Source organism: Natrix helvetica (assembly GCF_964273705.1).
Source record: "Natrix helvetica genome assembly, chromosome: 1".
Lineage (NCBI taxonomy): Eukaryota > Metazoa > Chordata > Lepidosauria > Squamata > Natricidae > Natrix > Natrix helvetica.
Window position 1 is genome coordinate 92,215,085 of NC_138548.1, and position 24,478 is coordinate 92,239,562.

The following is a 24,478-nucleotide window of genomic DNA, read 5'->3' on the forward strand; positions in this document are numbered from 1 at the left end:
AAATATTTCTCTGAGCACGCGGTGAATTTCGTCTACGGTCTTGGGTCTCCCGCTGCATTTTTGCCGGACAAAGGTCCAGAAAGGTGGGGGAGGGGGGAGGGAGAGAATCTTCTCTTTTCACTTCCCAGAAGAATCGTGACATTAAATTAAAATGCCTCTGCTGACAGATGAAAGGCAGGAAAAGGCGACGAACCGGGTCTTTCGGAGGGGCGGTAGAGGAGCTACTGACTGGAGGCGGGAGCGGTGCGTTAACGAGGGAGTAGACTTCTATCGCCCCTGTTTGCGCGTTGGGTGCAATAGGACGTGTTTCTCACATGTTCTTTTTCTAATTAACCACACACGCGCGCACACGGCTTTCGCTGGGCTTGGCTTAGCAAAGTCTCACCCCCTCCTTCCCCCTGAGTCACACCAAGCACGCCATCCCAACTGCTGTCTGACTGACAGCTAGCTTGCGCGCCTGTTCCTGTTGCCGCTTTAAAAATTCGAATCCGTGGGTAATGATTTATCAAACTCTGATTATCAAAAAAATGTCATAGGAAGGGCACCTTGCTATGCACTGACGCAAACCCAGTCTTTCTCACGGAGCTATAGAAAGCTTTGCTCTTAACGGAGCAAAATTCACTCTACCATTTCGCCCCAGCTGCAGCCTTTTGCCTCTGCAAGATTTTGTCCGATGCTATTGTAAATATGGTAAGTGGGCTTTATTTTTTAATCTCTCTTTTCTTTTTGGAGCCTTGGGTTGGGAGAAAACTGTATTTTATTTGTAATCTTGCCGATGGTTCCGTATTGTTGCGGGTTAAAAGTAGTTAGAAATTAAGGCTTAGTAAAAATGTACCGAGCGGCAGTCAGCCTGTAACGCTATGAGCACTGTCCAGGGTCCTGAAAAACCATATTCCTGTTCTGTAGATAAATTGTTTGGTTCCTTCTACTTTCTGGATCTGCGTTTGCTGACTGCGTGAGTTTCTTTGGAGGGAGGGGTTGATTCCAAAAGTGGAAAGAATATGTGTTATGTCTTTACAGACACTTTTCAGAAGAAGAAAAAAACATTCTCTACAGCAAAAATGTTTATAGAGCGGCAATGATTTATGGGTGAACTAGAGTTGTCTATTAAGGTAGACAAAGCACAGATTGGAGAATGTGGCCCAATTTTATAATTCCACATATGCAATCCTATTTTTACCCAGCTTGAGATCCTCAGAGTACCTACTGAGAAACAAATCCCATTAAATGTACAATCTGTTTGGAGTAACGGGATGTGAGAAAATGTAATTCAGGATTTTTATGCTTCTCGTGCTCCTCCCCCATCGGTATAAGTATGTGGGGGGCCAAGGTTGGGAATATTTAGAAACCAGTATTATTGAATTTCTCTCTATGTCGTTAGCTGCATATAGGGTAGTTCGGTTTTATCTCCCCCGCCCCCCTCTCCAGCTCAAAGCTAGTATGCACTGCTGAAGACAGAAAGGAAATGAGGCGTAAAATTAAAGATATTTTTTTCTACAGTGGGGCAAGGAGAGGGGAGCGTCTTTCAGTCGTGACGAGAAAATAAAAAAAGGTTTGCAAGGAGAGAGCTGGGGGCGATGGTGCTTCCTACGCCGGAAATGTGGGGCTGCAGGGGGAAGAAACGATTTTAGGTTAGGGTGTGAAATGGAATCTGCTGCAGCGTCTCCCTGATGCCTTAAGCAGCGCAACCTTCATACGAATTCTAAACGTTCCAGAAACCCTTTTCGAGCAACAGAGCCGACCGAGGGCAGCCGTTCGTTTCCTTCTTTCTTATTGTCACTCTGCTCTTGCAGGATTACGCCTATCCCAAGGAGATGAGCGAGCAGCTGGTTCAAAGCCCCGAGGTGGTCGCCCCTGGGCCACTGGAGAGGGCAGGGATCCACAGAAACAGTCCCGAAACCGAGCAGCCGCAGAACTTCCAGTCCCAAGTCCCGCCTCAGCTGGCTAAAGTGGGCACAGCTTTCTCAGGCGACATCCACCCTTTGCCTCTCGACGAAGGGCCACCCCACGAGACCGAGCGCGCCAAAGTTGGGATCGGCAAAGTTGCCTCGGCACAAGGCAAAGACCCCGTCGATCTTTGTACGCTCAAGAATGCCCCCTGCGCAGGGAACGCCGCGCCAGCTAACATTGCCCCCTGCAAAATCGCCCCCTTGCAGAGCGCCGTTGGGCTGGCTAATGAAAGTCTTGGTAAGAGCCTGGTGGAGCCAAACAATACCAATACAGGCTGGGTGAACATGAGCCACAGCACCGTGGTGTTAGGTACAGATGGAATCGCATCTGTTCGGCCTGGCACCGTCACTGAGGTGAGTTGGTTCTCCCATCCCATGTACGCTACTCGGTCCCTTTCAGAATGCAAGCAGGGGTTCCTTACTCACGGAAGGACCCTGACTCCACAAAAGTCAACTCCACCGACATCCTTAAATCATTGACACCAGCTGGCCCCTTAATTCCAGAAGTGCTTGGCTGCATCATTGCCAAACAGTCCTCCGGTCTGGGGCTTAGGGGATGTATAGTTCGACATGTCCCACTTCGGGATAGGCCCGTTTAAAACAATTCAAAATTGAGATAGGCAAGGAGCGACCTTGAAAAAGAAAATCGAGGCTAGATTCTTGCGTTGCCTCTTCCAATGCAGGAAGGGAAAAGACAGCAGGCGTTTCTGTTCAAAAGGGAAGAGGGTAAAATCTTCAACCGGTAGTCCGTAAAAGACCTTTCAGGAGGTGTATTTTATGCCCCTAATAACCACATAAACTAGATTGGGAGGAAATGACTGGCTCAAAGTAGGATTCAAGGTTAACTTGAACCCTGAGAGCTCTGTGGCTTCATGCTGCGTGCGAAGCCATCGGATGAGTTGCTAGAGCCGGCTTAAAAGTGCCAGCCCAGCACTTTGGGAACAAGGGATTATAGAGTAGCGCCTTCGGGGAAATTATCTCCCAAGAAGTGTTTGCCGGGCCGCCTTCCGTGTTCCAGGATTGCGCTGCTTTGCATGGAAGGCTGCCGGTAAAACCAAGCGAGAGAGGGGTCGGGCAGGTCACCCTTTGCGATGCTGCCTGTCTTTCGTCCTGCCTGGCCCCTGATCGGAGCACAATCGAAAAAAAACCTACTCAACCAAAGAGCCTACGGGGCCAACCCGCCTCCTGAAGCCCCAGTGGGCCAAGCTGAGCGATCAATCACTTCAGTTCAGACAGTTTAATCGTTACTCGGAGTCAGTCAGCGCGCAAAGCTCTGGCGCTGCGGCGGGTTGTAAGAAACAGGGCTCCGGGCCGCCACTGCGGAACACCTGATCCCTTCGCTGAGCAGCGGCCGCTCGGGAGCTCCGGCGCTTAGGAAGCAAAGCGCTCCGGACACGTTCTGCTCAAGCCTTCTCCGGTCGGACTCGGAACCTCCTCGATTGGGAGTGATGGAGGTTGTAGTCCGACCTCTCTGGAGAGCATTGCACTTAAGAAAAGGAAAGTCTCCATTTACCCCAAAGGACTACTACTTCTGGTCTTTGCACAGAACTGGTCGTGGGGATTTTCTCCTTCCGGTCTCCGGAAGCAAATTAAGTGGAAAGGCATTAAGTGTTGAAGAGTTGGTTGAAGAGTATCAGTATTTAGGGGCGGCTTTGCTGGGTTTTTTTTTGCCCAGGGAGAGCCTGGAAGGGCAGTGAGAATAGCGTTCGTAGAGGTTCATTACCTCAAAGTGGAGCTCATCCCCGGCCCGACCACGGTTAGGTAGTATTGGTGGACAAATCAGGACGTCGATAAGTCCTCAAGATAGGGTAATACAGGCTCAGAGGAAATTGGAGAATAAAACTTTTTCCTTCAAGTGGAATATTTTTTCCCAACAACTATCTGGGAAGACGAAGTGTAATCATCTTCTCTGGCTTCCGTTTAACCTTCTAGTGCTTTATTTTTCCCTGACGACTGGGAGAAGAAGAAATATCTTCCGTGGTTGTTTTTCTCATTTCAGGATCTTAGCAAACGAGGCAGCTTCTCAGTCGCTCACCCTGGTTGTTATCCAACTGGACCATGCCTTTCAGTTAATAGAGGTTACTGATTTAACCTCTATGGGATGAAGTTATAAGATTAAACACACCGTTCTAAAAATAATGGTTCTCCCAAGATCCTGAACTAAGAGGATTCAATGGGGGAAGGGGGAGAAAACAAAAAAGGAATGTTCACATTCGTTGAATTAGGGAGATCTCCCTGGGTTTTACCATATTTAACAACTACAGAGAGCCAGCAGACAAAGTGCCTTGTTTGGAAGTCAATGAGCTGAATTCCTGCAGGGTCCCGTCCCCCACAATATAGGTTGCAACTTGAACCCCTGCTGCCTATCAAAAGCACCCTGGAAAACTGCCAACCTATTCTCCCTGCCCTCCCCGCCCCCCAGTCCCCAGTTTACAGTGTATCTTTTGAGAATCCAGTCTGCCCGATTCCTGACCCTCACTGTCAGCCGGATTTATGTTTCACAGCCAGCTTCTCTTGAAGTGTACAGCAAATATGATTTAGTTCATCTTTTCTTGATTTACTTAAACGGGAGGACGAGCCATTGGCCCTTGTGCACAAGTTTCTAAAAACAGAAACTGAGCAAACGCAAATTATGCCAAGGACCCAGCAACCTATTTACAGTTTTACATACCCTGTGGAGGCAGAGGAGTGGGTTAAAAGAACGTGTGTGCCCATTCAGTTCTATGCTTTTCATTTTCAAAAGCAGGGCTCTAATGAGGATGTCGAACTGAGGCTGTGCTGGTTAGCCGGCTTCAGGAAGCCTATTGCCAGATTAAAAAAAAAAACAAATTCTGAAGCATCAGGTACAGTAATTCCATGTAGAATGGTGTTTGGCACTCTGCATTAAGCTGCCAGAATCTGTAATTCTTTGAGCATGACCAAACCATGATTTATACTCAAATCTCCTTAATTTTAGTGAAAGGGATTATAGCCAAGCCCAACTCTTCAGAGTGCTTGGCTTCACTCCTTTCCAACACATTTATCTTTGGGTCGTGTGTCGGAATACCAGAACACACTAAGTTGATCAGTTCATAATCCAGTGAGTTGTGCCAAGCTAAACAGTTGGGTTAGTTCAATCCAATTAATCACGAGTTGGGACTAGTCAGTTGTGTGAATGTAGCCATGGAGCCATAAGTGTATCATTTGATAAGGTAAAGCACACCTTCAGATTTCTGAAAGCTGATTCTTGACACAATGTATTATTGTAGTTATTATTATTTTCTTTCTGCAACAGGAGGAGGATGAAGGAGATGAAAATAAAGCCCGAGGCAATTGGTCTAGCAAGCTGGACTTCATCCTCTCCATGGTGGGTTATGCAGTAGGGCTGGGCAATGTCTGGAGGTTCCCGTACCTGGCCTTTAAGAATGGGGGAGGTATGGATTTTCCACTCTTTTTACCTCGTGCAGCTCAGAAAGGGGATAACCCCCCAAATTAATTGAATTTATACTGGTGGGAGGATTGGCTTGAATCCAAACTCATCCGTTTCACTATTTTTGGAGATTGGGCTTGCAGTCAGCAAATTAACAGGAAAGGTTGGGAGGGGGTGGGGAAAGGGGAAAAAAGGGATTGGCATTTCGTCTATAGGAACTTATAGCATCATTCAACAAAGGACAATATCTCCGCAATGAAGAAGGGTTTATAGTCCCACAAAGATGGTTGGATGACACTATAAAGATAGGTAAAACTCAAGGAAACTCCTGGTGAGGTGTTTGGAATTCCCAGAAGTTGTCCAACCAAAATCGACTCAGAGCCAAAATCCACTCAGTGCTGTCACCCAGCAAGCTGGTGGAGCTACAGTAACCTTAGAGAAGAAGACTTACAAACTTTGTCCACTCTCCCTCTGAGTGTTGCTTTGCAACCAAGGCAGTAAATAGACCCATGTCTTTCCATTATAATTATAATCATCACTTACTAATTGGTTTTAAAATGTAGATATTCACAGTTAAAATCATTAAAATGCAGATCACAATGCTCTTTGGCATCCTATGCTATAATCAGAATTTCTGAAGGGTGAGCAACAAAAGGACAATAATGTCCTTGCAGTTTTTTCAGTAAAAATAGGAACTTCTAATTCACATCAAACATTGCAAACATGGAAGAGTCAACTGGACATGGCATATAAATGTATCATCTTTCATACCAGGGACATGTGTGAAAAATTCTTTATAAGTGTAATTCTAATTCAAGTAACCTGTTCAGAACTACTGGAGACAAACTCTACAAGGAGACAAAAATAGATTATAAGGACTTCTCACTTCCATCTGTTGGACATAAGAAGTTGATGAAGGAGGCTGGTTCTCTCTTTGACACGAGCAGCAAAAAATCCTTAGGCTCCTTAACACTTTCCCATTCTTCAGTGTGTTCATTTTGAATTATAAAATATATGTCTATGGAGATTCTTAGTAATTCGGGTCATGGATGTCCCAAAAGTGCTTTTTTCAAGAGGCAACTGGACTTTCGGGTTTTTCTTTGAAGGCGTTTGGCTTCCATTCCCCACCATACAGTAGAGCTGAAGAAGCTTCTTGGATGAGAAGTGAAAAGTCTTTCTCAACCCCCCCCCCCCCCAAAACCCTGAAAGTCCAGTTGCCTCTTGAAAAAGCACCTTTGGGATTAGAAGATATATATGCACTTACTTCATTCCTCAGTAAAGGGGGAAATGCTTAAAAGTGAAGAACGAGCCAATGTAAATTCTGCTAAACTTAATGAGTTTAAGAAATAACAGGAGTAGAACTGCTGAAGACTATGGGTTAGAATGGCTATTTTTAGTCTAAAAACATAAAGGATTACTTATTCATGTAAATATGCTGTCCATTCCCTTTAGAACAAATCACACCTTCCTACAAATACAGAAAACTCTTGGTTACCATCTAGACTCGCCCCGAGTCTCTTTTGAGAGAGGGGCGGTCTAAAAATCCAATAAAGTTAGAGGTTGCCTAACTTTTTGCAATCCAGATCTGGTAGCCTTATAATCAATGCCAATTCTGCCTACGTACTAAGCAATGCATACTGCGATAAAAAATAGTTTTCTCTTTATAAAATAAATTATAGTTTTAAACAGTTTTGGAGTATGGACACAGAAGCTTCAGATTTACTTGAAAGAAAATTCATTTTTCCTGTAAAAGATTGGCTTGTTTCCTCCGTTTTCTACAGAAAAAATAATAATAAAGATAAATAGGTTACATGGGTTAACTTCAATGAGGAAAAAAAAACCTGAACGGTAAAAATTTGCACATATTTAGCAAGGAATAAATTCCACCGAACGGAGGAGCATATATACAAAGGGTGGCACCCTAGTTATTACTTTTTTTACTATATCCAGTCATTGTGAAAGGGTGTCAGGCTTTATTTCTATTATGAACAGAGCATCTGAGAAAATGAAAACAATACGATATGTCTTGGCGTTAAACCTGAAAAACCTACGTTCAGGTGCCGTAGAATATGGCTTGGGAACGGATTTCGAATTTAGTGGGGCCAAAAACCAACTGGTGCAATTCATACCCAGAAGTGAATTCGTTGTGTTTAGCGGGGACTGACGCCAATGTGCACCGAATAGGACCTGGACTCAGGGACCTGCGAGCACAGTTGCGTACTTCGCTTCCCTTTCAATTCAAGTCTGAGCCTACCTCATCTAATCTGCAAAAAAAAAATCCGAACCGACCCCGAGCGTGCAAACTTTTCGTTGATCTTTATTACTGCTGCCTGGGTTTAGGTTGGAAGTCCGAGTCTCAGGATGCAGCCTCGAGACCAAACGGCTGTTTCTGGCGTGAGGAAAGCGAGGTCCCTTCACCCTCTCTCTGCCTAACCCATAAGGCTAAAGAGTGGGTGGCTTTTTTTGAGCCGTCCCAGCAGTGCGGTTGGCTTTAAGAACTGAGTGTGTGTCTGTAGAGATTCTCAGTCATCCACGTCAGGGTTGTGCCAAAGGTGCTTTTTCAGGAGGCAACTGGACTTTCTTGTTTTGTTCCTTGAAGAACAGACATATTTATTTCTATATATACAGTATGTACAAGGAAGACAAATCCTTCCATTCTCCATGATCCCCCTTTTCAAAGGTGCTTTTTTCAAGAGGCAACTGGATTTTCTGGATTTTCTTTGAAGACGTTTTGTTTCTCATCCAAGAAGCTTCTTCAACTCTGCCTGGAGCGTGTGTGTGTGTGTGTGTGTGTGCGTGTGTGTGAGAGAGAGAGAGAAAGAGAGAGGGGGTGGGTGGGTGAAGAAGCTTCTTGGATGAGGAGCGAAACGTCTTCAAGGAAAAAAAACCAGAAAGTCCAGTTGCCTCTTGAAAAAAGCAACTTTGGGACAACTGAGGGTGTGCAAAAATCCGCGCACTGGAGTGTGGAGACGATGAAGCCGCTGTGCGCTCTTGTCCCGCTGTATCCTTTAGCCGCAAGCGCCGTATTCCAGCAAGCCGGTTATGTTTAAAAATGCGATTAAGGGGCTTTCCGTCCCTTTGGCTTCGCTTTGCTTTTGTTTTTTATTCTGCCTAAACCGGTACCCCGCGGATTTTCTGCCGTCACACTCCAGGTAGCTCCGAGGCACAGTTGTAGGTGATGATGAGAAAAATGATTAGCCCTAATTGAATTAGCCGCGCCACCTGCAGCAAGGCCGGCGGCCATGGCATCAACCCACGTCTTCCTTGTTGAACGCAGGGCCGGAAAAAATAATCTATGAAATACCCCGAGGGGGGAGGGAGGCGGATTGGGGGAGTGGCTGATTTAGAGAAGGTACTGTCGAGAAGGGGTTACTTGTTGGGAAGTCATCTCTATGAATCACAAAGATTCTTTCTTTCTTTCTTTCTTTCTTTCTTTCTTTCTTTCTTTCTTTCTTTCTTTCTTTCTCTCTCTCTCTCTCTCTCTCTCTCTCTCTCTCTCTCTCTCTCTCTCTCTCTCTCTCTTCCTTCCTTTCTTTCAAGAGGCAACTGGCATTTCTTGTTTTCTTTGAAGACCTTTCACTTCTCATCCAAGAAGCTTCTTCAGCTCAGAGCTTCTTCAAAGAAAAACAAGAAAGTCCACTTGAATCTTGGGAGGGGAAAAAAGGACATTTGGGACAACCTGGATGACTCAGAATCTCCATAGACATCCCTGTGAAGTTCTTCATAAGCGTATCCCAGTGCCTTTATCAGGATGGGGTCTTCAACTCTTTAGATGGAAAATGAAGCTTATTTATGATAGAGGCAAAGATGCTCTGAATTAGATTGGGTGACACACCCATATAGTTTCCTTGGCAAGGGAACTGAAACGGTTGGCTACTGCCTCTCCTGGGATTTTTTTTCTCCTTTTTTGACTTTGCAATCTAGCTCAGTGTTTCTCAACCTTGGCAGCTTGAAGATGTCTGGATTTCAACTCCATGTTCAAGTTGCCAACATTGAGAAGCCCCAAGGTAGCTTATGGTCCTGAAATCCCTTGGAGGTCTTCCATCCAAGTACTAAGGAGGGCCAACCTTGCTTTGTTTGGAGTTTAGACACAGATGACCAGCAGTTGCTTCTTTGTGATGTTCAGTAAGCTGCCAATGTGTCTAGCCATTGCTGAAGGTTGTCATTCTTGGCTACAAGTCCAGTAAAATCTAATGGTTAGACACCAGGTGAATGCTAGTTCTGCCTTAGACATGAAATCTGGCTGGGTGTCTTTGAACAAGTCACTTATTCTCAGCCCAACTCATCTCACAGGGCTGTTTTTATCGGGAAAATAAATAGGAAGAACTATTAGATATGTTTTACCACTATATATAATAAAGGAATTAAATAATTCTTTTAAAAATAAATTTCTTTTAGAATGGGAATTGTTAGAGCTAGTTTCATGATTGGCTTTCAGCTACCTCAAATTAGTAAAGTTTGGCCCTTTTTGTAAGTTATACTGGAGTCAGAGTATATTAACTTGCTCATTTCCCCTTGGATTGTATAAACTCAGTTTATCTTACTCCAGAACCAGCCTCCATTTTAGTTTTATGCTGACCATTCATATTCCAGGAAAATAATCAGATTATTTTCCAATACTAAGACATGGTGTGTAAACACTTCCCCCCTATGATCTTATCATCAATCCTTCATCTGTCAGAGTCCTCTGGAAAGTATACAAAAACAAATGCTATAAACCAGTCCATATTTTCAAAATGAGGGTGCTATGTAGAAGAAATGGACTAAATTATGCTAATAATGTACTAAAGAAAGACCCCTTGTATTTCTCAATTCAGTTAGAAATGTGGGCTGGTTTAATCTTACTGACAATAGGATAATGTTGTTCTCTGTGCATTAATGTTGTACACCTGTAAGGGGCAGAATGGTGCATACACGTTTGTCCCTTGATACTTTGCCCCATCTATACATGGCTGAATCAACTGCCTCATTTTGCCTAAAAGTTAAGTCGGCCTGGAGAAAAATAAAACTTACACTGTGGATGAAAAAAAGAAACTTTGGATCATCTGTTATGTTAATCCATAATGTATCAGATTAACATATTGAGCAAACCTAACCACTATAGCTTGTAAACCTTGTTTTGTTTAGTGATAGGGTGTGTATTAGACACTGAGTTGCAAGCTACAGTAGTTTGCCACCTTTTAGTCTAACATGTAGGGGATCAACCTATGTATTTAATTTTCTGGGATAATACAATATGTAGAACTCTCAACTGAACTAACTGAAGAAAAAAATGAATAAATCAAATATGGCTAAGCATTTGTTTAAAGCCAGGTATTAATAAAATCCAGATTTAATGCTATTTAAGTAAACCTATTCAATAATAGAATATTGATTAATGACAGTCAGGTTAAATAATCCCATAGATGCCTGCTGTTCTGCTTCCCAAAGAATTATGCCTGTTTTTGATCAATATACAGTCCATGTTGCCCCACCCCAACTGGGCAGAAATGTAAATTTCTAAGACAGGCTTGCTCAACTTGGCATCTTTTAACTGAGCTGGTGGACAACAATTGGAGTTGCTCCAGGCTGCTGATTTGGGAAAAAAAATTGAAGATGAAATATCTTAGTTTCATAAAATTTCGTGAGATTAAATACGTAAAACTGTAAAGCAGCAATAAGAAAGGCAGATTGGTTGTTTTCTGTGTTTAAGGTTTCTCCTACTTGGTCCTTTCCCCCCCTATTTAGGTGCATTTCTTATTCCCTATTTGACAATGTTGGCTCTGGCTGGAATCCCTATCTTTTTATTGGAAGTTTCTCTGGGACAATTTGCTAGTCAGGGACCTGTATCTGTCTGGAAAGCCATCCCTGCCTTACAAGGTAAGCTTTGGAAACGGATTACTTCCTGCGCTTTTCAGAAATTAGGAAATTGTGGATTAACTTCAGCTTAATCAAGAGATAGGACATGATTTTGGTCTGTGGGTAGCGCTGTGAGAGAGCAGCGGCCGATGCTTTGCAGTCTTATTTTGACCTTGAATGGACCTTGCCTTGACTGATGTGGTAATAATGCAGCACTTCTCCTGCTTTAGTGAACCTTCACTGCATTCTACAGCAGGGGAGTGTAGCTGCAGCATTCTGATTAAATCCAACACATGTGATACTGCAGTATAGTACTTTCCGTACTTAAAAAAAAAAATCCATGCAAACCCTATGCATCATATTTATATAGGGAGGATGGAGGATGCACAGTAAGATGCAAGGATACATGCTTTGATGCATTAAAAATGTGATTGCAATGTATTCATCCCAATGTACCATACTTAACCATTCTTACTTAATCATTCATATGTGAATGATGACAATTTGGTGCAAGCCGGAATCAAATATGTAGTTACTTCGAGCATAATTCAGTCAGTCAACTTGTGATTAGAAATAAACTAGAATGGGGCTGCATATTGAATTGTCTCCTATAAAAGACTCAAAAATAATGTACTCAGTGGACAAAATAAAATAGTTGCATAAGATTAGTTGGTTTGATCATTAATTTTTGGTCCCAAGAATATAAAACAAGATAACATCATATCTGTTTTATTTATTTTTTTCAGGTTGTGGCATTGCAATGCTGATTATCTCTGTCCTAATAGCCATATATTATAATATTATATTGTGCTATACACTTTTCTACCTTTTTGCATCCCTTGCACCTGTGTTACCTTGGTCTTCCTGTAATAATCTGTGGAATACACCTGATTGTAGAGATAAAAACAAACTTTTGTTAGGTAAGTTGGGGCATGCTTTTCTTTTATATTTTTAAAGCTCACATTCCTGTTATGCTTCTGATCTGTACTATACCTGTAACAAGCTAAAGCATATTCAGAGATTTGTTACTGTAAATTAACAATTCTCCATACAAAGCCTGTCCTTTCCTCACTGAGCAGTAATGATTAGATGACTTTAAAATAAATTATAAGTCACTAGTAAGTATCCTGCTGCTGAGCTGATTAAAAAAATCAAAAGGTAGTGATAATTTTATCTTTGTTTTACTGGTCAATTATTTTATATGGTGAACCTTTTTTGTTGAACTAATCTCTACCCATTAGAAAGTCTTAATGATGCCTTTATAAATACCAATAACTAATAGTTTAGCTATTTACATCTTCATCATATCAGTATTAAATAATTAAAACGAAATGTTAAAACTAGAAAACCAATGATCTAGAAATATTATTTTCTTCCAATCAATTGTATCTGATTCTTAGAATCTCTCTGGACAAATCTCTGCACTTTTCTTGGCAATGTTTTTCAGAAATGGTTTGCCATTACCTTTTTCCTACAGTTGAGAAAAGTGACTGGTCACTTTTCCAATGTCACCCAGCCAAGGTGAACTAGAACTCCCTGTGTCCTGGTTTCTAGCCTGAAAACTGTGCCAAATTGAGTCATACAACTAATAAACACAAAATCATCACTTAATATAACGCGACTTAAGTTAAAATCAGTACATGTTTTATGGGTCTTTAATGTCCTCATAAGGCCACCGTTGATGTGATTAATTGTATTTTCTCTGGGTAAGAATGTTATAAAGAAAACTCACATAACAAGTGCTTTGCAGTCTAATTGAACTCTGTCATAACAATTTTTTTTGCCTTACTAAGGTGATTCTTCAAATAATTCATTCCAAGTAAGGAATCCATCTGATTTTATCATGCTAATGAAGTGTATGTGTGTGTGTGTGTGTGGGGGGGGGGTATGTATATTAAAAGCACTCACTCTTTTAAAACAGCTGGAAAAGAATTTCCTAACTAAGAATATATTGCATATACAAATGGAGTGTATCTTCTGATCCCTAAACATGAATACTAATCAGTTTGAAGGTTTACTGAGTTGATACATGTGTGCTCAGGAACAGAAATGCAAAAGGAAAAATGATGTTAGTAAATCATTCTGAGAAAAGTTGAATTTGAAAGGTGTAATACATATGTTTTTAAAACAAAAATGAACCAATACTATGTCAATCTATATTATAATTTAACTTTTTAAAAAGTTCCATAAGTTATTTTTCCCTGCAAAAGGTTCTTCTACTTCTAATCTAGCACTCTTAGCGAGCTAGATTTATTTTCTAGTCCCTTTCGGGAGAGGGGGCGGTCTAGAAATCTAAATAAAAGTAAAGTAAAGTAATTTTATTTTTTAGTTTACTGCTGCAAGATGCTAGAGGGCATTTTTCTTAGTTCTAAATTGTTTTAAAAAATAATGTATGTATTTCTTTATAGCATTTTGTGCTGTATATGGCCCCAACATTTTGTAGTTTATAGTGCTATCCATGCTTTCTGCTATATAAAAAAATTAGTCCCCTCGATATGTTTCCTTTAGATGCAAAGGTGGGAACTTAGTGAGGCTATATGTAGATTACAAGAGAACTTACTTTAGGATTTAGAATGTCCCTGAGCCACTTTGTTATTAAGGTACAGTAAATACAAATGTTCTTGTCCTACTCTAGGTAAGAAATCTGATTGGGAGATTCTGGACCAGTCACACTTTCTTATCCCAACCCACCTCACAGAGTGGTTGTTATGGGGAAAATAGGAGGAGGAAGGTGTAATACAGGGGTGTCCAAACTTGGGAACTTTAAGACTTGTGGACTTCAACTCCCAGAATTCCCCAGCCAGCTGGCTAGGGAATTCTGGGAGTTGAAGTCCACAAGTCTTAAAGTTCCCAAGTTTGGACACCCCTGGTGTAATAGAAGTGTTCTCTGTTTTGAGTTATATATAAAAATAATAAAGGGAGGGGGGATTTTTTTTAAAAAATAAAAAAAAATCAGGCCCCATGAAAATTGGCTGAACTTTTCCTCAGAGATGCATCAAAAGTAATTTATTTCTATCTAAACAAATAAGAAAATTTGAAATATAACAACAATATAGGAAGAGAAAGAACCATTTTGACTAGCAACTTTGGCTAGAGATTTGAGTTGGGCTAAACAGCAGTTCTTCACAAAAGTGTCAAGTTACTTTCATTTTGATCAATCAGTACCTTCCCCAACCTATTATTGACTGATCAATGACTTCCCTTACATATTATCTTCCTAATATATTTTTAATAGATACCCCAGAATTCTGACTACAGTAGTGTTACAGAATTTATTAAGGTTTTATGCAAGTCTGTTTCACGTAATGGTTAAAGACATCAGGCTAGAAACGGGAAGACTCTCTAGTCCTTCCTTAAGCACAAAGCCAGATGAGTGACTTTGGCCCAGTCACTTCCTCAAAAATCTGTGAAAGAGGCAATGGCAAACCATTTCTGAAAAACTTTGCCAAGAAAACGGCAGGGACATATCCAGGCAGGCTGTGAGAGTTGAACATGATTGAATGGAAGAAGAAAAATATTTACATGAATGAGTGGAAAGGGAAAAAAAGTGGTAGAATTATTTAAAGCATCCTGTAAATTAATAACTTGCTTTGCTAATTTTTGTAAAGTTCAAAAAAGGAGGAAAATAACAGTGTTTGCCCATTCTATAATTGTACAAATTAGAAATCATATTAGATATGTAGTAAGAGGAAGTACAGTTCATTTCTATAGCCCTTCTTGCTATCTTCTTAAAATATCCAACTAGCGCGTATTGTCTCATTTCTTAAAACAATTTTGGCATTATAAAAATAAGCAAATTTATTGAACTCTTGGATATATAATTGCATACGTAAAAATGTGAAACTCCTCAATTTTCTGTTTTCATGCTTATTCTGATTATTATCATTCTGTCTCTTGCTGCAAAATGGTTGCTCCCTCTGCTGACTTGAATTGTTTAGTGCAGGCAAATTACCAACTCAGGAAAACTAAGCTGTATTAAAAAAACAAAAACAAAAGCCAAGCTTGCTGCAGTGCAGCAAAAATGACCTTATATGTCACTCTGAGTTCTTGCTCATGCTCAGATATGACCAAAACAAGACAAGCCAATCCATCTTACATATATTCTGCTATATATCCTGTACATGCTTTATTATTATGCACCTTTAGGACTACCATCAAAGAAACAACAGTAATAATTTCTTTGTTGAACAAATTTATATAGCCACTCACAAATAGGCAGCTTAAGGTAAAGATAACATATGTGCTAGTCATTCCTGGCTCTAGGGGGCGGTGCTCATCTCCGTTTCAAAGCTAAAGAGCAAGTGTTTCCCGAAGACATTTCTGTGGTCATGTGGCCGGCATGACTAAACACCGAAGGCCATGGAACACTGTTACCTTCCCACCAAAGGTGGCTCCTATTTTTCTACTTGGATTTTTATGTGCTTTCGAACTGCTAGGTTGGCAGAAGCTGGAGCAAGTAACAAGAGCTCACTCCATTACACAGGGCTAGGGATTTGAACTGCCGAACTGCCAACATTTCTGATCTCAGAAAGTGGCTCAGTATCTTAGCCACTGAGCCTCTATAGGCAGCTTACAAAACTTAAAAAATACACCATATAATAAAATCCATTAAAAAACTCACCCCTCACCCCTCATGGCAGCAACAGCCACTTGATCAGTTCTATCTCCATTTGTGGTCCCCAGGTCAGTTGAGAAAACTACATTATTAAGGCCTTCCAGGAAAGCAGCAGAGTTGGGGACTAACCATACCTCTGGGGAGAATGGTATTCCACAAAGAAAGGGCTACTACAAAGAGAGGGCTACCACTGAGAAGGTCCTTTTTTTTGTGGTCCCACCAGATTACAATCCTTAATCAATGGGGCCCAGAATATGCCCTGAATTCCCCTCCTGTTGGACTAAATGAATGTAATAGGGAAGAGATGGTCCCACATATAACCTGGTTCCATAAATACAAATGTCTTGTGTGTGCACATTATGAGCACATTTACCAGTGAGTAAATAGCATTACACTGAATGAGAAATTCTCCTGAGTAGATTATACATAGCATTCCATTGTTTAATAGATTTTTTGGTGACTGAGAACCAGTGCAATAATTTTAATGTGCTATTTATTAAGTCTTACAAAGATGCATTCAACAGCATATTCAATAAATAAATCTCAAACTTTAATTTAATATTTTTTTGGTGATTTGGAAATTTGGTAGCATTGATAATCCCTTCCCTAAAATTTGGAATTAGATTGGGATTCTATCTCAATTTTGGATATTTTCTTAGCCCTCTTTCTGGCTTGTGTAGTATGTCAGTCCTCACTGGAAGGAAGGCTGGTTGGAATATAAATAAAAGTATGCTGTTTAGAAAGTAAGAAGCAGCTATTTATTTAGAGGAATTATAACATAAGGCACGTAAAATCAAATACAAAAACATTTGCAAGTAAAAAAAAGTATTTAACCCCTAAATAAATATAGGAAACATAAAAAAAAGAACTGTGGAAGGATAGCATACAACTATGCTACCCTCTGCTGGTCGTTTGAGATATAACACCAAAAATTATTTATATGTCATTTGTAAAAAAAGTTTGAACTTTGTAATAGCAATTACATACCAGAATTTGAAAATGGTGGACATATAAATATCTGACTTCACAACAAGGACATAGTTGTTTCCTAGTTTTGTGCTTCTTGCATTGATAGTTTTTCCTAGTAATTTCCTAGTAATTTTAACTAATATATAGTTTTGCCCATTTTATTAAAAAAGGTTAAATGTGCTAAGTTACGGTACTATATGGCAGACAAATATAACCATTTAAATAATTTTGTTCATTGGAGCATTTTTGCAATTGCAACATTTTGTGGCATGTAGTACACTGACTTAAGCTGAATCTGCTGAAATTCTGCAATTATTAATATACAGGAGTCTTACTGCTGGAAAAAAAGAAAAAAATGACTTTAAAAAACAGAATGAAGAGAGCATGTCTGCTCCTGTATTAAGTTTTTTATAAAGATTCAACTGTACTGTCAACTATGTAACTATGATTTATTTATAGTTAATAGGTTTTCATACGTTAAATTAAAGTTAAACTAAGAATATATGAATATTTTTAAATTATTGGTTATTTGTATTAAAAAGGTTTTAAGGTATTGATATTATTTACTTAAAGTTAATAGAGGCATTCTTGTAATTCATCAATTGTCTCTCTATTGAAGAAAGTTGGAGGTCACTTTTTATATAAATTTATTTTATGTATTTTGGTTACCTTTTAAGTTTTCTTTTTTTTTACTCCCCCTTTTCCTTTTATGTTAATTTGTATTTTATTGCTTTTTTGAAACTTAAGAAAATTATATGTATTTATTTTATTCATTAAATTTCTATGTCATTCATCTGACTGATATAACAACTTTGGACGGCTTTTAAAAAGGGGATTAACTATGCTAATTTAAATCAACTATATGATTTAATACACTTTACTTTGTCTTATGATTCTGCTAATTTTTAATTATTCTTGTGCAGAGGAAAAAAAACTACACTAAATTGTTTTATTAAGTGCAATGTAAAATAAATAATCAATTTTGAACCTGATTGGTGATTAATAAAACACAGGTTGCTTATATTGGAATTTTGGATTTATTTATTAAATATGTATATAGTTAGATTGGATAATGGATAGGCACACCCAGGCTCAATGGTAACAACAGCTCTTTATTAAGTACAATAAGTGAGAACAATCCAGCGAAGGTTGAGTCTGACATCAGCCCTTTTATCGGGAGCTGTCAGACCCTTCGACCAATAGGATTAAACCTCTGTTCCCGCCAGAACAGAGGACCTTGGTGGAAACCACTGTAGTTAGAACAAGTATCTAACATATATAACTAAATTGTGTAATTTTTTTCAGTATAAGATGATGATATTCAATACTATAAAAATTACAACATGATAAAAACATTTCAAATAAACTTTAAAAAATATTACTGTAACTATAGGCATTTACCCAAATATTGATAATATTAACTTCCAGAAGCCCTACAAAATGATTTTATTTTGATAAGTTTGGCAAAGTTCACACCAAATGAACTTCTCGGGTGGGAGCTATTTCCCAGGTAAGGGCACTACCAAAAGTGCAGGCAGAGGTGGGTCAGAATAGTTAAGAGAGTTGTTATGATCATGAGATTGTATTTATATACAAATAAGGTAATCCTTGACTTACAACTGTTAGTTTAGCAACAATTTGAAATTACAACTGAACTGAAAAAAGTGAATTATGGTCATCATAGTTAGAACTGTCCCAACATAACCACAGTCGTGTGATCAAAACTCAGGCACTTGGCAACTAGCATATATCTCTTTGACTGTTGTAGCGTCCTGGGATCAAGTATCACCATTTGCAACCTGTTTCTGACAAGTCAGTGATTTGCTAAACAACCCTGTAATAGTAATGCACTGTGTAACTGCAGTGTTTTGGCAAAAAAAAAGTTTGTTACTATTGGGTGTGACTCAGTGGCGAAATGCAAATTTTTCTACCGATTCTGTGGGCGTGGCTTGGTGGGTGTGGCTTGGTGGGCGTGGCTTGGTGGGCGTGGCTTGGTGGGTGTGGCAGGGGAAGGATACTGCAAAATCTCTATTCCCATCCCACTCCTGGGCCAGCCAGAGGTGGTATTTGCTGGTTCGCCAGAAACTGTCAGAACCTGCTGAATTTCACCTCTGGTGTGACTCCCTTAACAACCTCCTTGCTTAGCAATGTAAATTTTCGTTCCAGCTATGGTTTAACTCAGGAACTACGTATACATGTATGAACTGAAATATATTTTCACTGTAAAATGTAGTTTCTTAATTATGATTCCCTGACAGTCATTGCATATAATTTGGTCCACAACAGTAATCTTTTGATTTGTTTCTTTTATCAGATTCCTGTATCATTGGTGATCATCCCAAGTTGCAAATAAAGAACTCTACTTCCTGTATGAGTGCCTATCCAAACTTGACAATGGTCAATTTTACCAGCCATGTCAACAACAAGACTTTTGTCAGTGGCAGTGAAGAATATTTCAAGTAAGATTGTTTGATAAAAGTTTTATTAAAAAAAACTAAATGAAATTTTTGGCAGAAAAACCACTTGGTGGTAGATATTTTTATTTCTACATTTAAATGTATTACATGTTTAAAACTATCTTGCATCAAGTGCTCATTTTAAGGATATGGTTGGATCACATAGTGGTCTTCCGTTAGCACTAAGCCAGGGGTGTCAAACTCAATTTCACTCAGGGCCACATCAGAATTGTGTTTGACCTCGGGAAGCTGGGGTGGGTGTAGCCAGGGTGGGCATGGCCAGCTTGACATCACTTATGTCAGGGGTGCCCTGTGGTGGCCCAAGCGTTATGCCAGTGAAAAACAGGCTCCCGAGTTCATATTTGGCTGTGACAGCCTCTTGCAACTCTCTGCTGGTGGAAACAGAGCTTGGGATGGCTCCTGAGCTCATTTTCACTGTCAGGAAAACAGGAGGAGGCCATTGTGGCTAAAAATGGACCTCGCAAGGGCTTGGTTTTTGCTGACAAAGTCATCGTGGGCCAGTCCCTCGCTGTTTTCAGAGTGGCACATGGGCCAGATCTAAGCATCCTGTGGGCTGGATCCATCCTGCGGGCCTTGAATTTGACATCAGTGCACTAAGCAATTAGCAATTGAACATTGCTGATTTCCCCACTTTTCTCTGAAATTTTCATATCTGATCCAAAAGATTGAAAACTTCTCCAGAGCATATATCAGAAAAGAAGGTAAAGAAAATTCCTAACTTATGTATTTATCAAATTTATATGTCACTTGATTCCCAACAGTGCTCACGGAAATGGAAAATCATTCAGATAACATTGGATGCAGGACTAAACAGTCATTTTTATTTATATATACACTTCTCAATCAATATGTTGAATGGCATAGACCTAGGATAGTGAACCTATGGCATGTGTGCCACAGGTGGCAGGCAGAGCCATTTGTCCGGGCACGCAAGGCCATCCTTTGAGGCCATTTTTCACCCTCCGGAGGTTTCAGGAGCTTCCCTGAAGTCTCCAGAGAGCGAAAAACCAGCCCTATGGGCAAACCGGAAATTCAGGAACATACTTCCAGGTTGCTCGTAGGGCCGTTTGTAGCCCCCCGGAGCCTTCAGGGACCTTCAGGAGGCTTCTCTGAAGGCTCTGGAGGGCAAAAAACAACCCTATGAGCAAACTGGAAGTACATTCCTGAACCTCCGGTTTGCCAGTAGGGTCATTTTTTTGCCCTCTGGAGCATTCGGGGAAGCCTCCTGAAGGTCCCTGAAGCCTCTGGAGGGCTAAAACTGGTCCTATGAGCAAACCGGAAGTCAGTTCCTGAACTTTTGGGTTGCCCATAGGGATGGTTTTTCGCACTCCGGAGGCTTCAGGGTCTTCCGGGAGGCGGGGAGGCTATTTTCCCCAGGCTCCTATTAAGCCTCTGGAGCCTGGGGAGGGCGAACAAAGCACACCAAAAATGGGGGAGGGGATGCTGGTCATGCGCACATGTGCGCTGGGGTCGTGTGCATAGCATTATGGGTTGGCATGCCCGTGCACGACCCCCCTGCGCTCCTCCACTTTTGGTACGCGAGCCACAAAAGGTTCACCATCACTGGCCTAGACATTGGTATTTGGGCATAGATCTTTTTAACATTTATATTTTATTGTGTTTTACTAATCTAGGTGAAATGGTAAGAAATAATGCTAGTCCAAGTATGATGAGCCATATACTGAATAAATAAACTCTCAATCAAAACAAGTGAAAAGAATAATGCAATATTGTCTATATGCTTTTCCTCTAGTTTTGCTATATGATTTTTTTGCATATCTAATCTCTGTTTATATTGATTAATATGAAGTGATGCTAATATTTGGACAAAGGTTATTTAATAATTGTACATGTGTCGACAAGACAAGTTATGGTTTTGGATTCAAAACGTGCTTGGCATTCAGTGATCAGAATATTACTTTAACCAATGTGGCCACATTTCCTAAATATTGCTTCAATGTTAATTTCAAAGAGCAGGGGTCCCCAATCCTTGTTCCACATCCCGGGACAGGGTTGTGGCCCTTTAAAAACTGGGGCGTGCAAAAGGGTGACCACCCAAAGCATCATTTGTGCAAGTGGTGCGCATGTGAAACACTATTCCCTCTTCTCCCCTGCCGCTAACTGTCACTGGTCCACAGAACTGGAAATATTGGGTACCACTGCCTTAGAGCCAAAGTCATACTGGATATTCCTGCTAGATGTAATATATATTATTGGGGAGGAGTTGGGTGAGGAGTGGTAGACATAAAAAATAGTTGAGTTTGCAAAGTACCTTGCCCCTATATTAAGACTCAAAAGCCAGAATTAGTTATATCCTTAGAAATATCCATGATATTTAAACCAGATTCAGGTTCCAGAGAGGTAGTTTGGTGTAGAGCAGTGTTTCTCAAACTTGGCGACTTTAAGTCCTGTGGACTTCAACTCCCAGAATCCCCCAGCCAGCATAGCTGGCTGGGGAATTCTGGGAGTTGAAGTCCACAGGACTTAAAGTCGCCAAGTTTGAGAAACACTGGTGTAGAGGTTAAATCGCGGGACTGGAAACCACAAGGCTGTGTGTTCTAGGCCTCCCTTAGGCATGAATGCAAGCTGGGTGACTTTGGGCCAGTCACTTTCTCTCAGCTCAACCTACCTATTAGGGTTGTTGTGAGGAAAATTAGTGACAGGATTATCATGGTTGTTCACCGCCTTTACTTTACTATATATCGTATATCTATATTGGGATAAAAATCTAATAATTGTAATTGTGGTAATCCTAAGAGATTTTGATCTCAAAGTATTTTGGAAACATGTTACAATACCTCATTGAGACTCTATTTGGTTTTGGTTTTTTTTAGTAATAAACTCTTGGAAAAGTCTGATAGATTATATTGTTAGGATACAGTAATGGTAGAGAAAAAGTGTTCTTCCCCTTTACCAAAGGATTGGCTCAATAATTAGCTTTTAGTTTGATTAGACTTATCATGAAATGTTCTTTACTGCATTCTATCGGTCTCTGAAACTTTCATTGCACTCAGCTTTGGTGTATATTAAAAACAGCAGCGCTGTGAGTTTGGAAGAAATTAGCTCTTAATTACTTCTATATTGCAAAGCAGCCACAGTTTGGGTGGGGGTCATAAAATCAACTCATAAAATTTCCAAGGTTTGTTGGAATCCATCTGAGTAAATTCCAGATTTAGATCATTTTAATACATTTCTGCTTAGGAAAACAGCTCATAATTAGTAACAAGATCTGGAAATGATACAGGAATCTAGTTACTGAAAAAGTGACTTAATGAAATTTGTTCATGAAATAGGTACCACATTTTTTGAGTATTAGACGCACCAGAATATAAGACACACCAAGGTTTTGAAGAGGCAAATTTTAAAAAAAGTTTTTGCACTCTACAAACCTCCCAAAAATGGCCCTGTTTTCACCAAAACGGCCCCGTTTTCTCCCTGAAAAGGCATGAATAGCCTTTAGGGGTCTTGCAGAGTGCTCCTGGGGGGTAAACCCCGCAAAGCAAAAAATAGCCAGATGTTTGCGAAAACGAGCCCGTTTTTTGTCAAAAAAAAAATTGCATGCATAGCCTTTAAGAAGCTTATAAAGTGCTCCTGGGGGCTGGGGGGGGGGGAAATTGAGCAAAAATGGCCTGTTTTTCACTCATTTCTGCCTTCCCCAGCCCCCAGGAGTTCTCTGAAAGCCTTCTACAGGCTCTGCATGGCCATTTTGGTTAAGGGGTGGAGTTTTGGGAGGCACAAAATGCTGTATTCAGTGTATAAGAGGCATCCAGATTTTCAGCTTCTTTTTTGAGGGTAAAAGGCGCGTCTTATACTCTGAAAAATATGGTAAATCTTGAAAGGTTCTAAACATTTAGAGAGTTAGAGTTTCCCTTCCCTTGCTCTGCCCTCCCCTGTCCTGTCCCTTCCCCTCCTATGTCCTCTCCTTTTTGTTAACCTTTTTACAATGGATGTTAAATTAAATTATAAGATAGATGTATCTTAGAAGACAATGGGACTTTGTAAGTTGACTTTAATGGCTGTGAAGTGTTCTCTGTTTTTATTTTTAAAAAATCATAATGAACAAGTAAAAGAATATAATCTTAAATGCTCCAGCAACTATAATTAATGCAGATGCTAGGTATACACAAATGGTCATGACTTACTGACATTTTGGCTCTTAGGTACTTTGTGTTGAAGATTTCTGCAGGAATTGAATATCCTGGTGAAATCAGGTGGCCTTTGGTACTGTCTCTCTTTCTAGCTTGGGCAATTGTCTATGCTTCCCTGGCTAAAGGAATAAAAACATCAGGAAAAGTAAGAAATTATTTTAGACCATTTCTAGTTTTAATTCAGAAATGAATATATTTTGCAATACCAAAATCTCAGCATTACTGGAATATGTAATAGCTTTTTGGGAAATGTTGTAGCAATTTAGTACCTGCCCTTGTGTATGATATCTCGAGAACAGCTAGTGAAATATTTTTCTTTGATATGCATATTGGTTAAACTTTAAGTTCTCATTTTTCATACATGGCCTTTTCATGGCATGGCTTTTTGATTCCATTGGCTTTCAGGAGGAGTAAAGACGAGAGGTTATATATTGAAGTGAAATTTGCTTATCATATGACTAAAGAATATGGTAAAATATGAATTTGGGCAACAAAGATCAGCTATCTGGGAAAATCAGAATATAATAATGCTAATTATATAATTATTATCAGAATATAATAATCAGAATATAATAATAATATAAGAATAGAATAACATTCTATTTTATAGTGTTTTACAGCTTAGGTGTCCTTATGTTATTCTTAGGTAATCATAGTCCAAAAATCAGAGTAACTATGTAACTAGTACCTATAATGCTAATAAAGATTAGCTTTCATCTTTTCTGCTGAGTTGTTTGCTTCTATCAATTCCTGTTCAAGAGCTACCCATTTGAGAATCACACATATAAATAACTTGAATTAAGGGTATATCTGTTCTCTGTGCTATCCTGCCTCCTTTTTAGGCTAGAATAAATGAAAGATATGTTTTCTAGTATTAATATTGCTCAATTATTTGTGTTAGCAGGCTTTGTTAAAAAGAAATGGGAGACGGGAAATATACATGTATTCTAGGGATGGAAACCAGTTGCTTCTAAGATGTTATTAGAATAAATTTTTATCATCCTTGATTTTTGGCCATTATGGGTTGGTTTAATGAATATTAGAAGAAGAGCATGATGGTTCATAAGGTTAGA

The 24,478-nt window shown here is 39.9% G+C and overlaps 1 protein-coding gene across 1 annotated transcript in view; it reads left to right on the forward strand.

Annotated features, from left to right (window-relative positions):
• Nucleotides 1–1,814: 1,814 nt before the first annotated feature.
• Nucleotides 1,815–24,478, forward strand: part of SLC6A5 (solute carrier family 6 member 5) — a gene marked incomplete at both ends in the record, with an annotated part of 62,039 nt that continues 39,375 nt past the window's right edge. Inside the window, 6 exons of the mRNA XM_081937205.1 lie at nucleotides 1,815–2,303; nucleotides 5,224–5,362; nucleotides 11,086–11,217; nucleotides 11,943–12,116; nucleotides 19,095–19,239; nucleotides 23,418–23,550. Of these exons, the coding sequence (XP_081793331.1) occupies nucleotides 1,815–2,303; nucleotides 5,224–5,362; nucleotides 11,086–11,217; nucleotides 11,943–12,116; nucleotides 19,095–19,239; nucleotides 23,418–23,550 (1,212 nt within the window). The remainder of the gene's footprint in view (nucleotides 2,304–5,223; nucleotides 5,363–11,085; nucleotides 11,218–11,942; nucleotides 12,117–19,094; nucleotides 19,240–23,417; nucleotides 23,551–24,478) is intronic.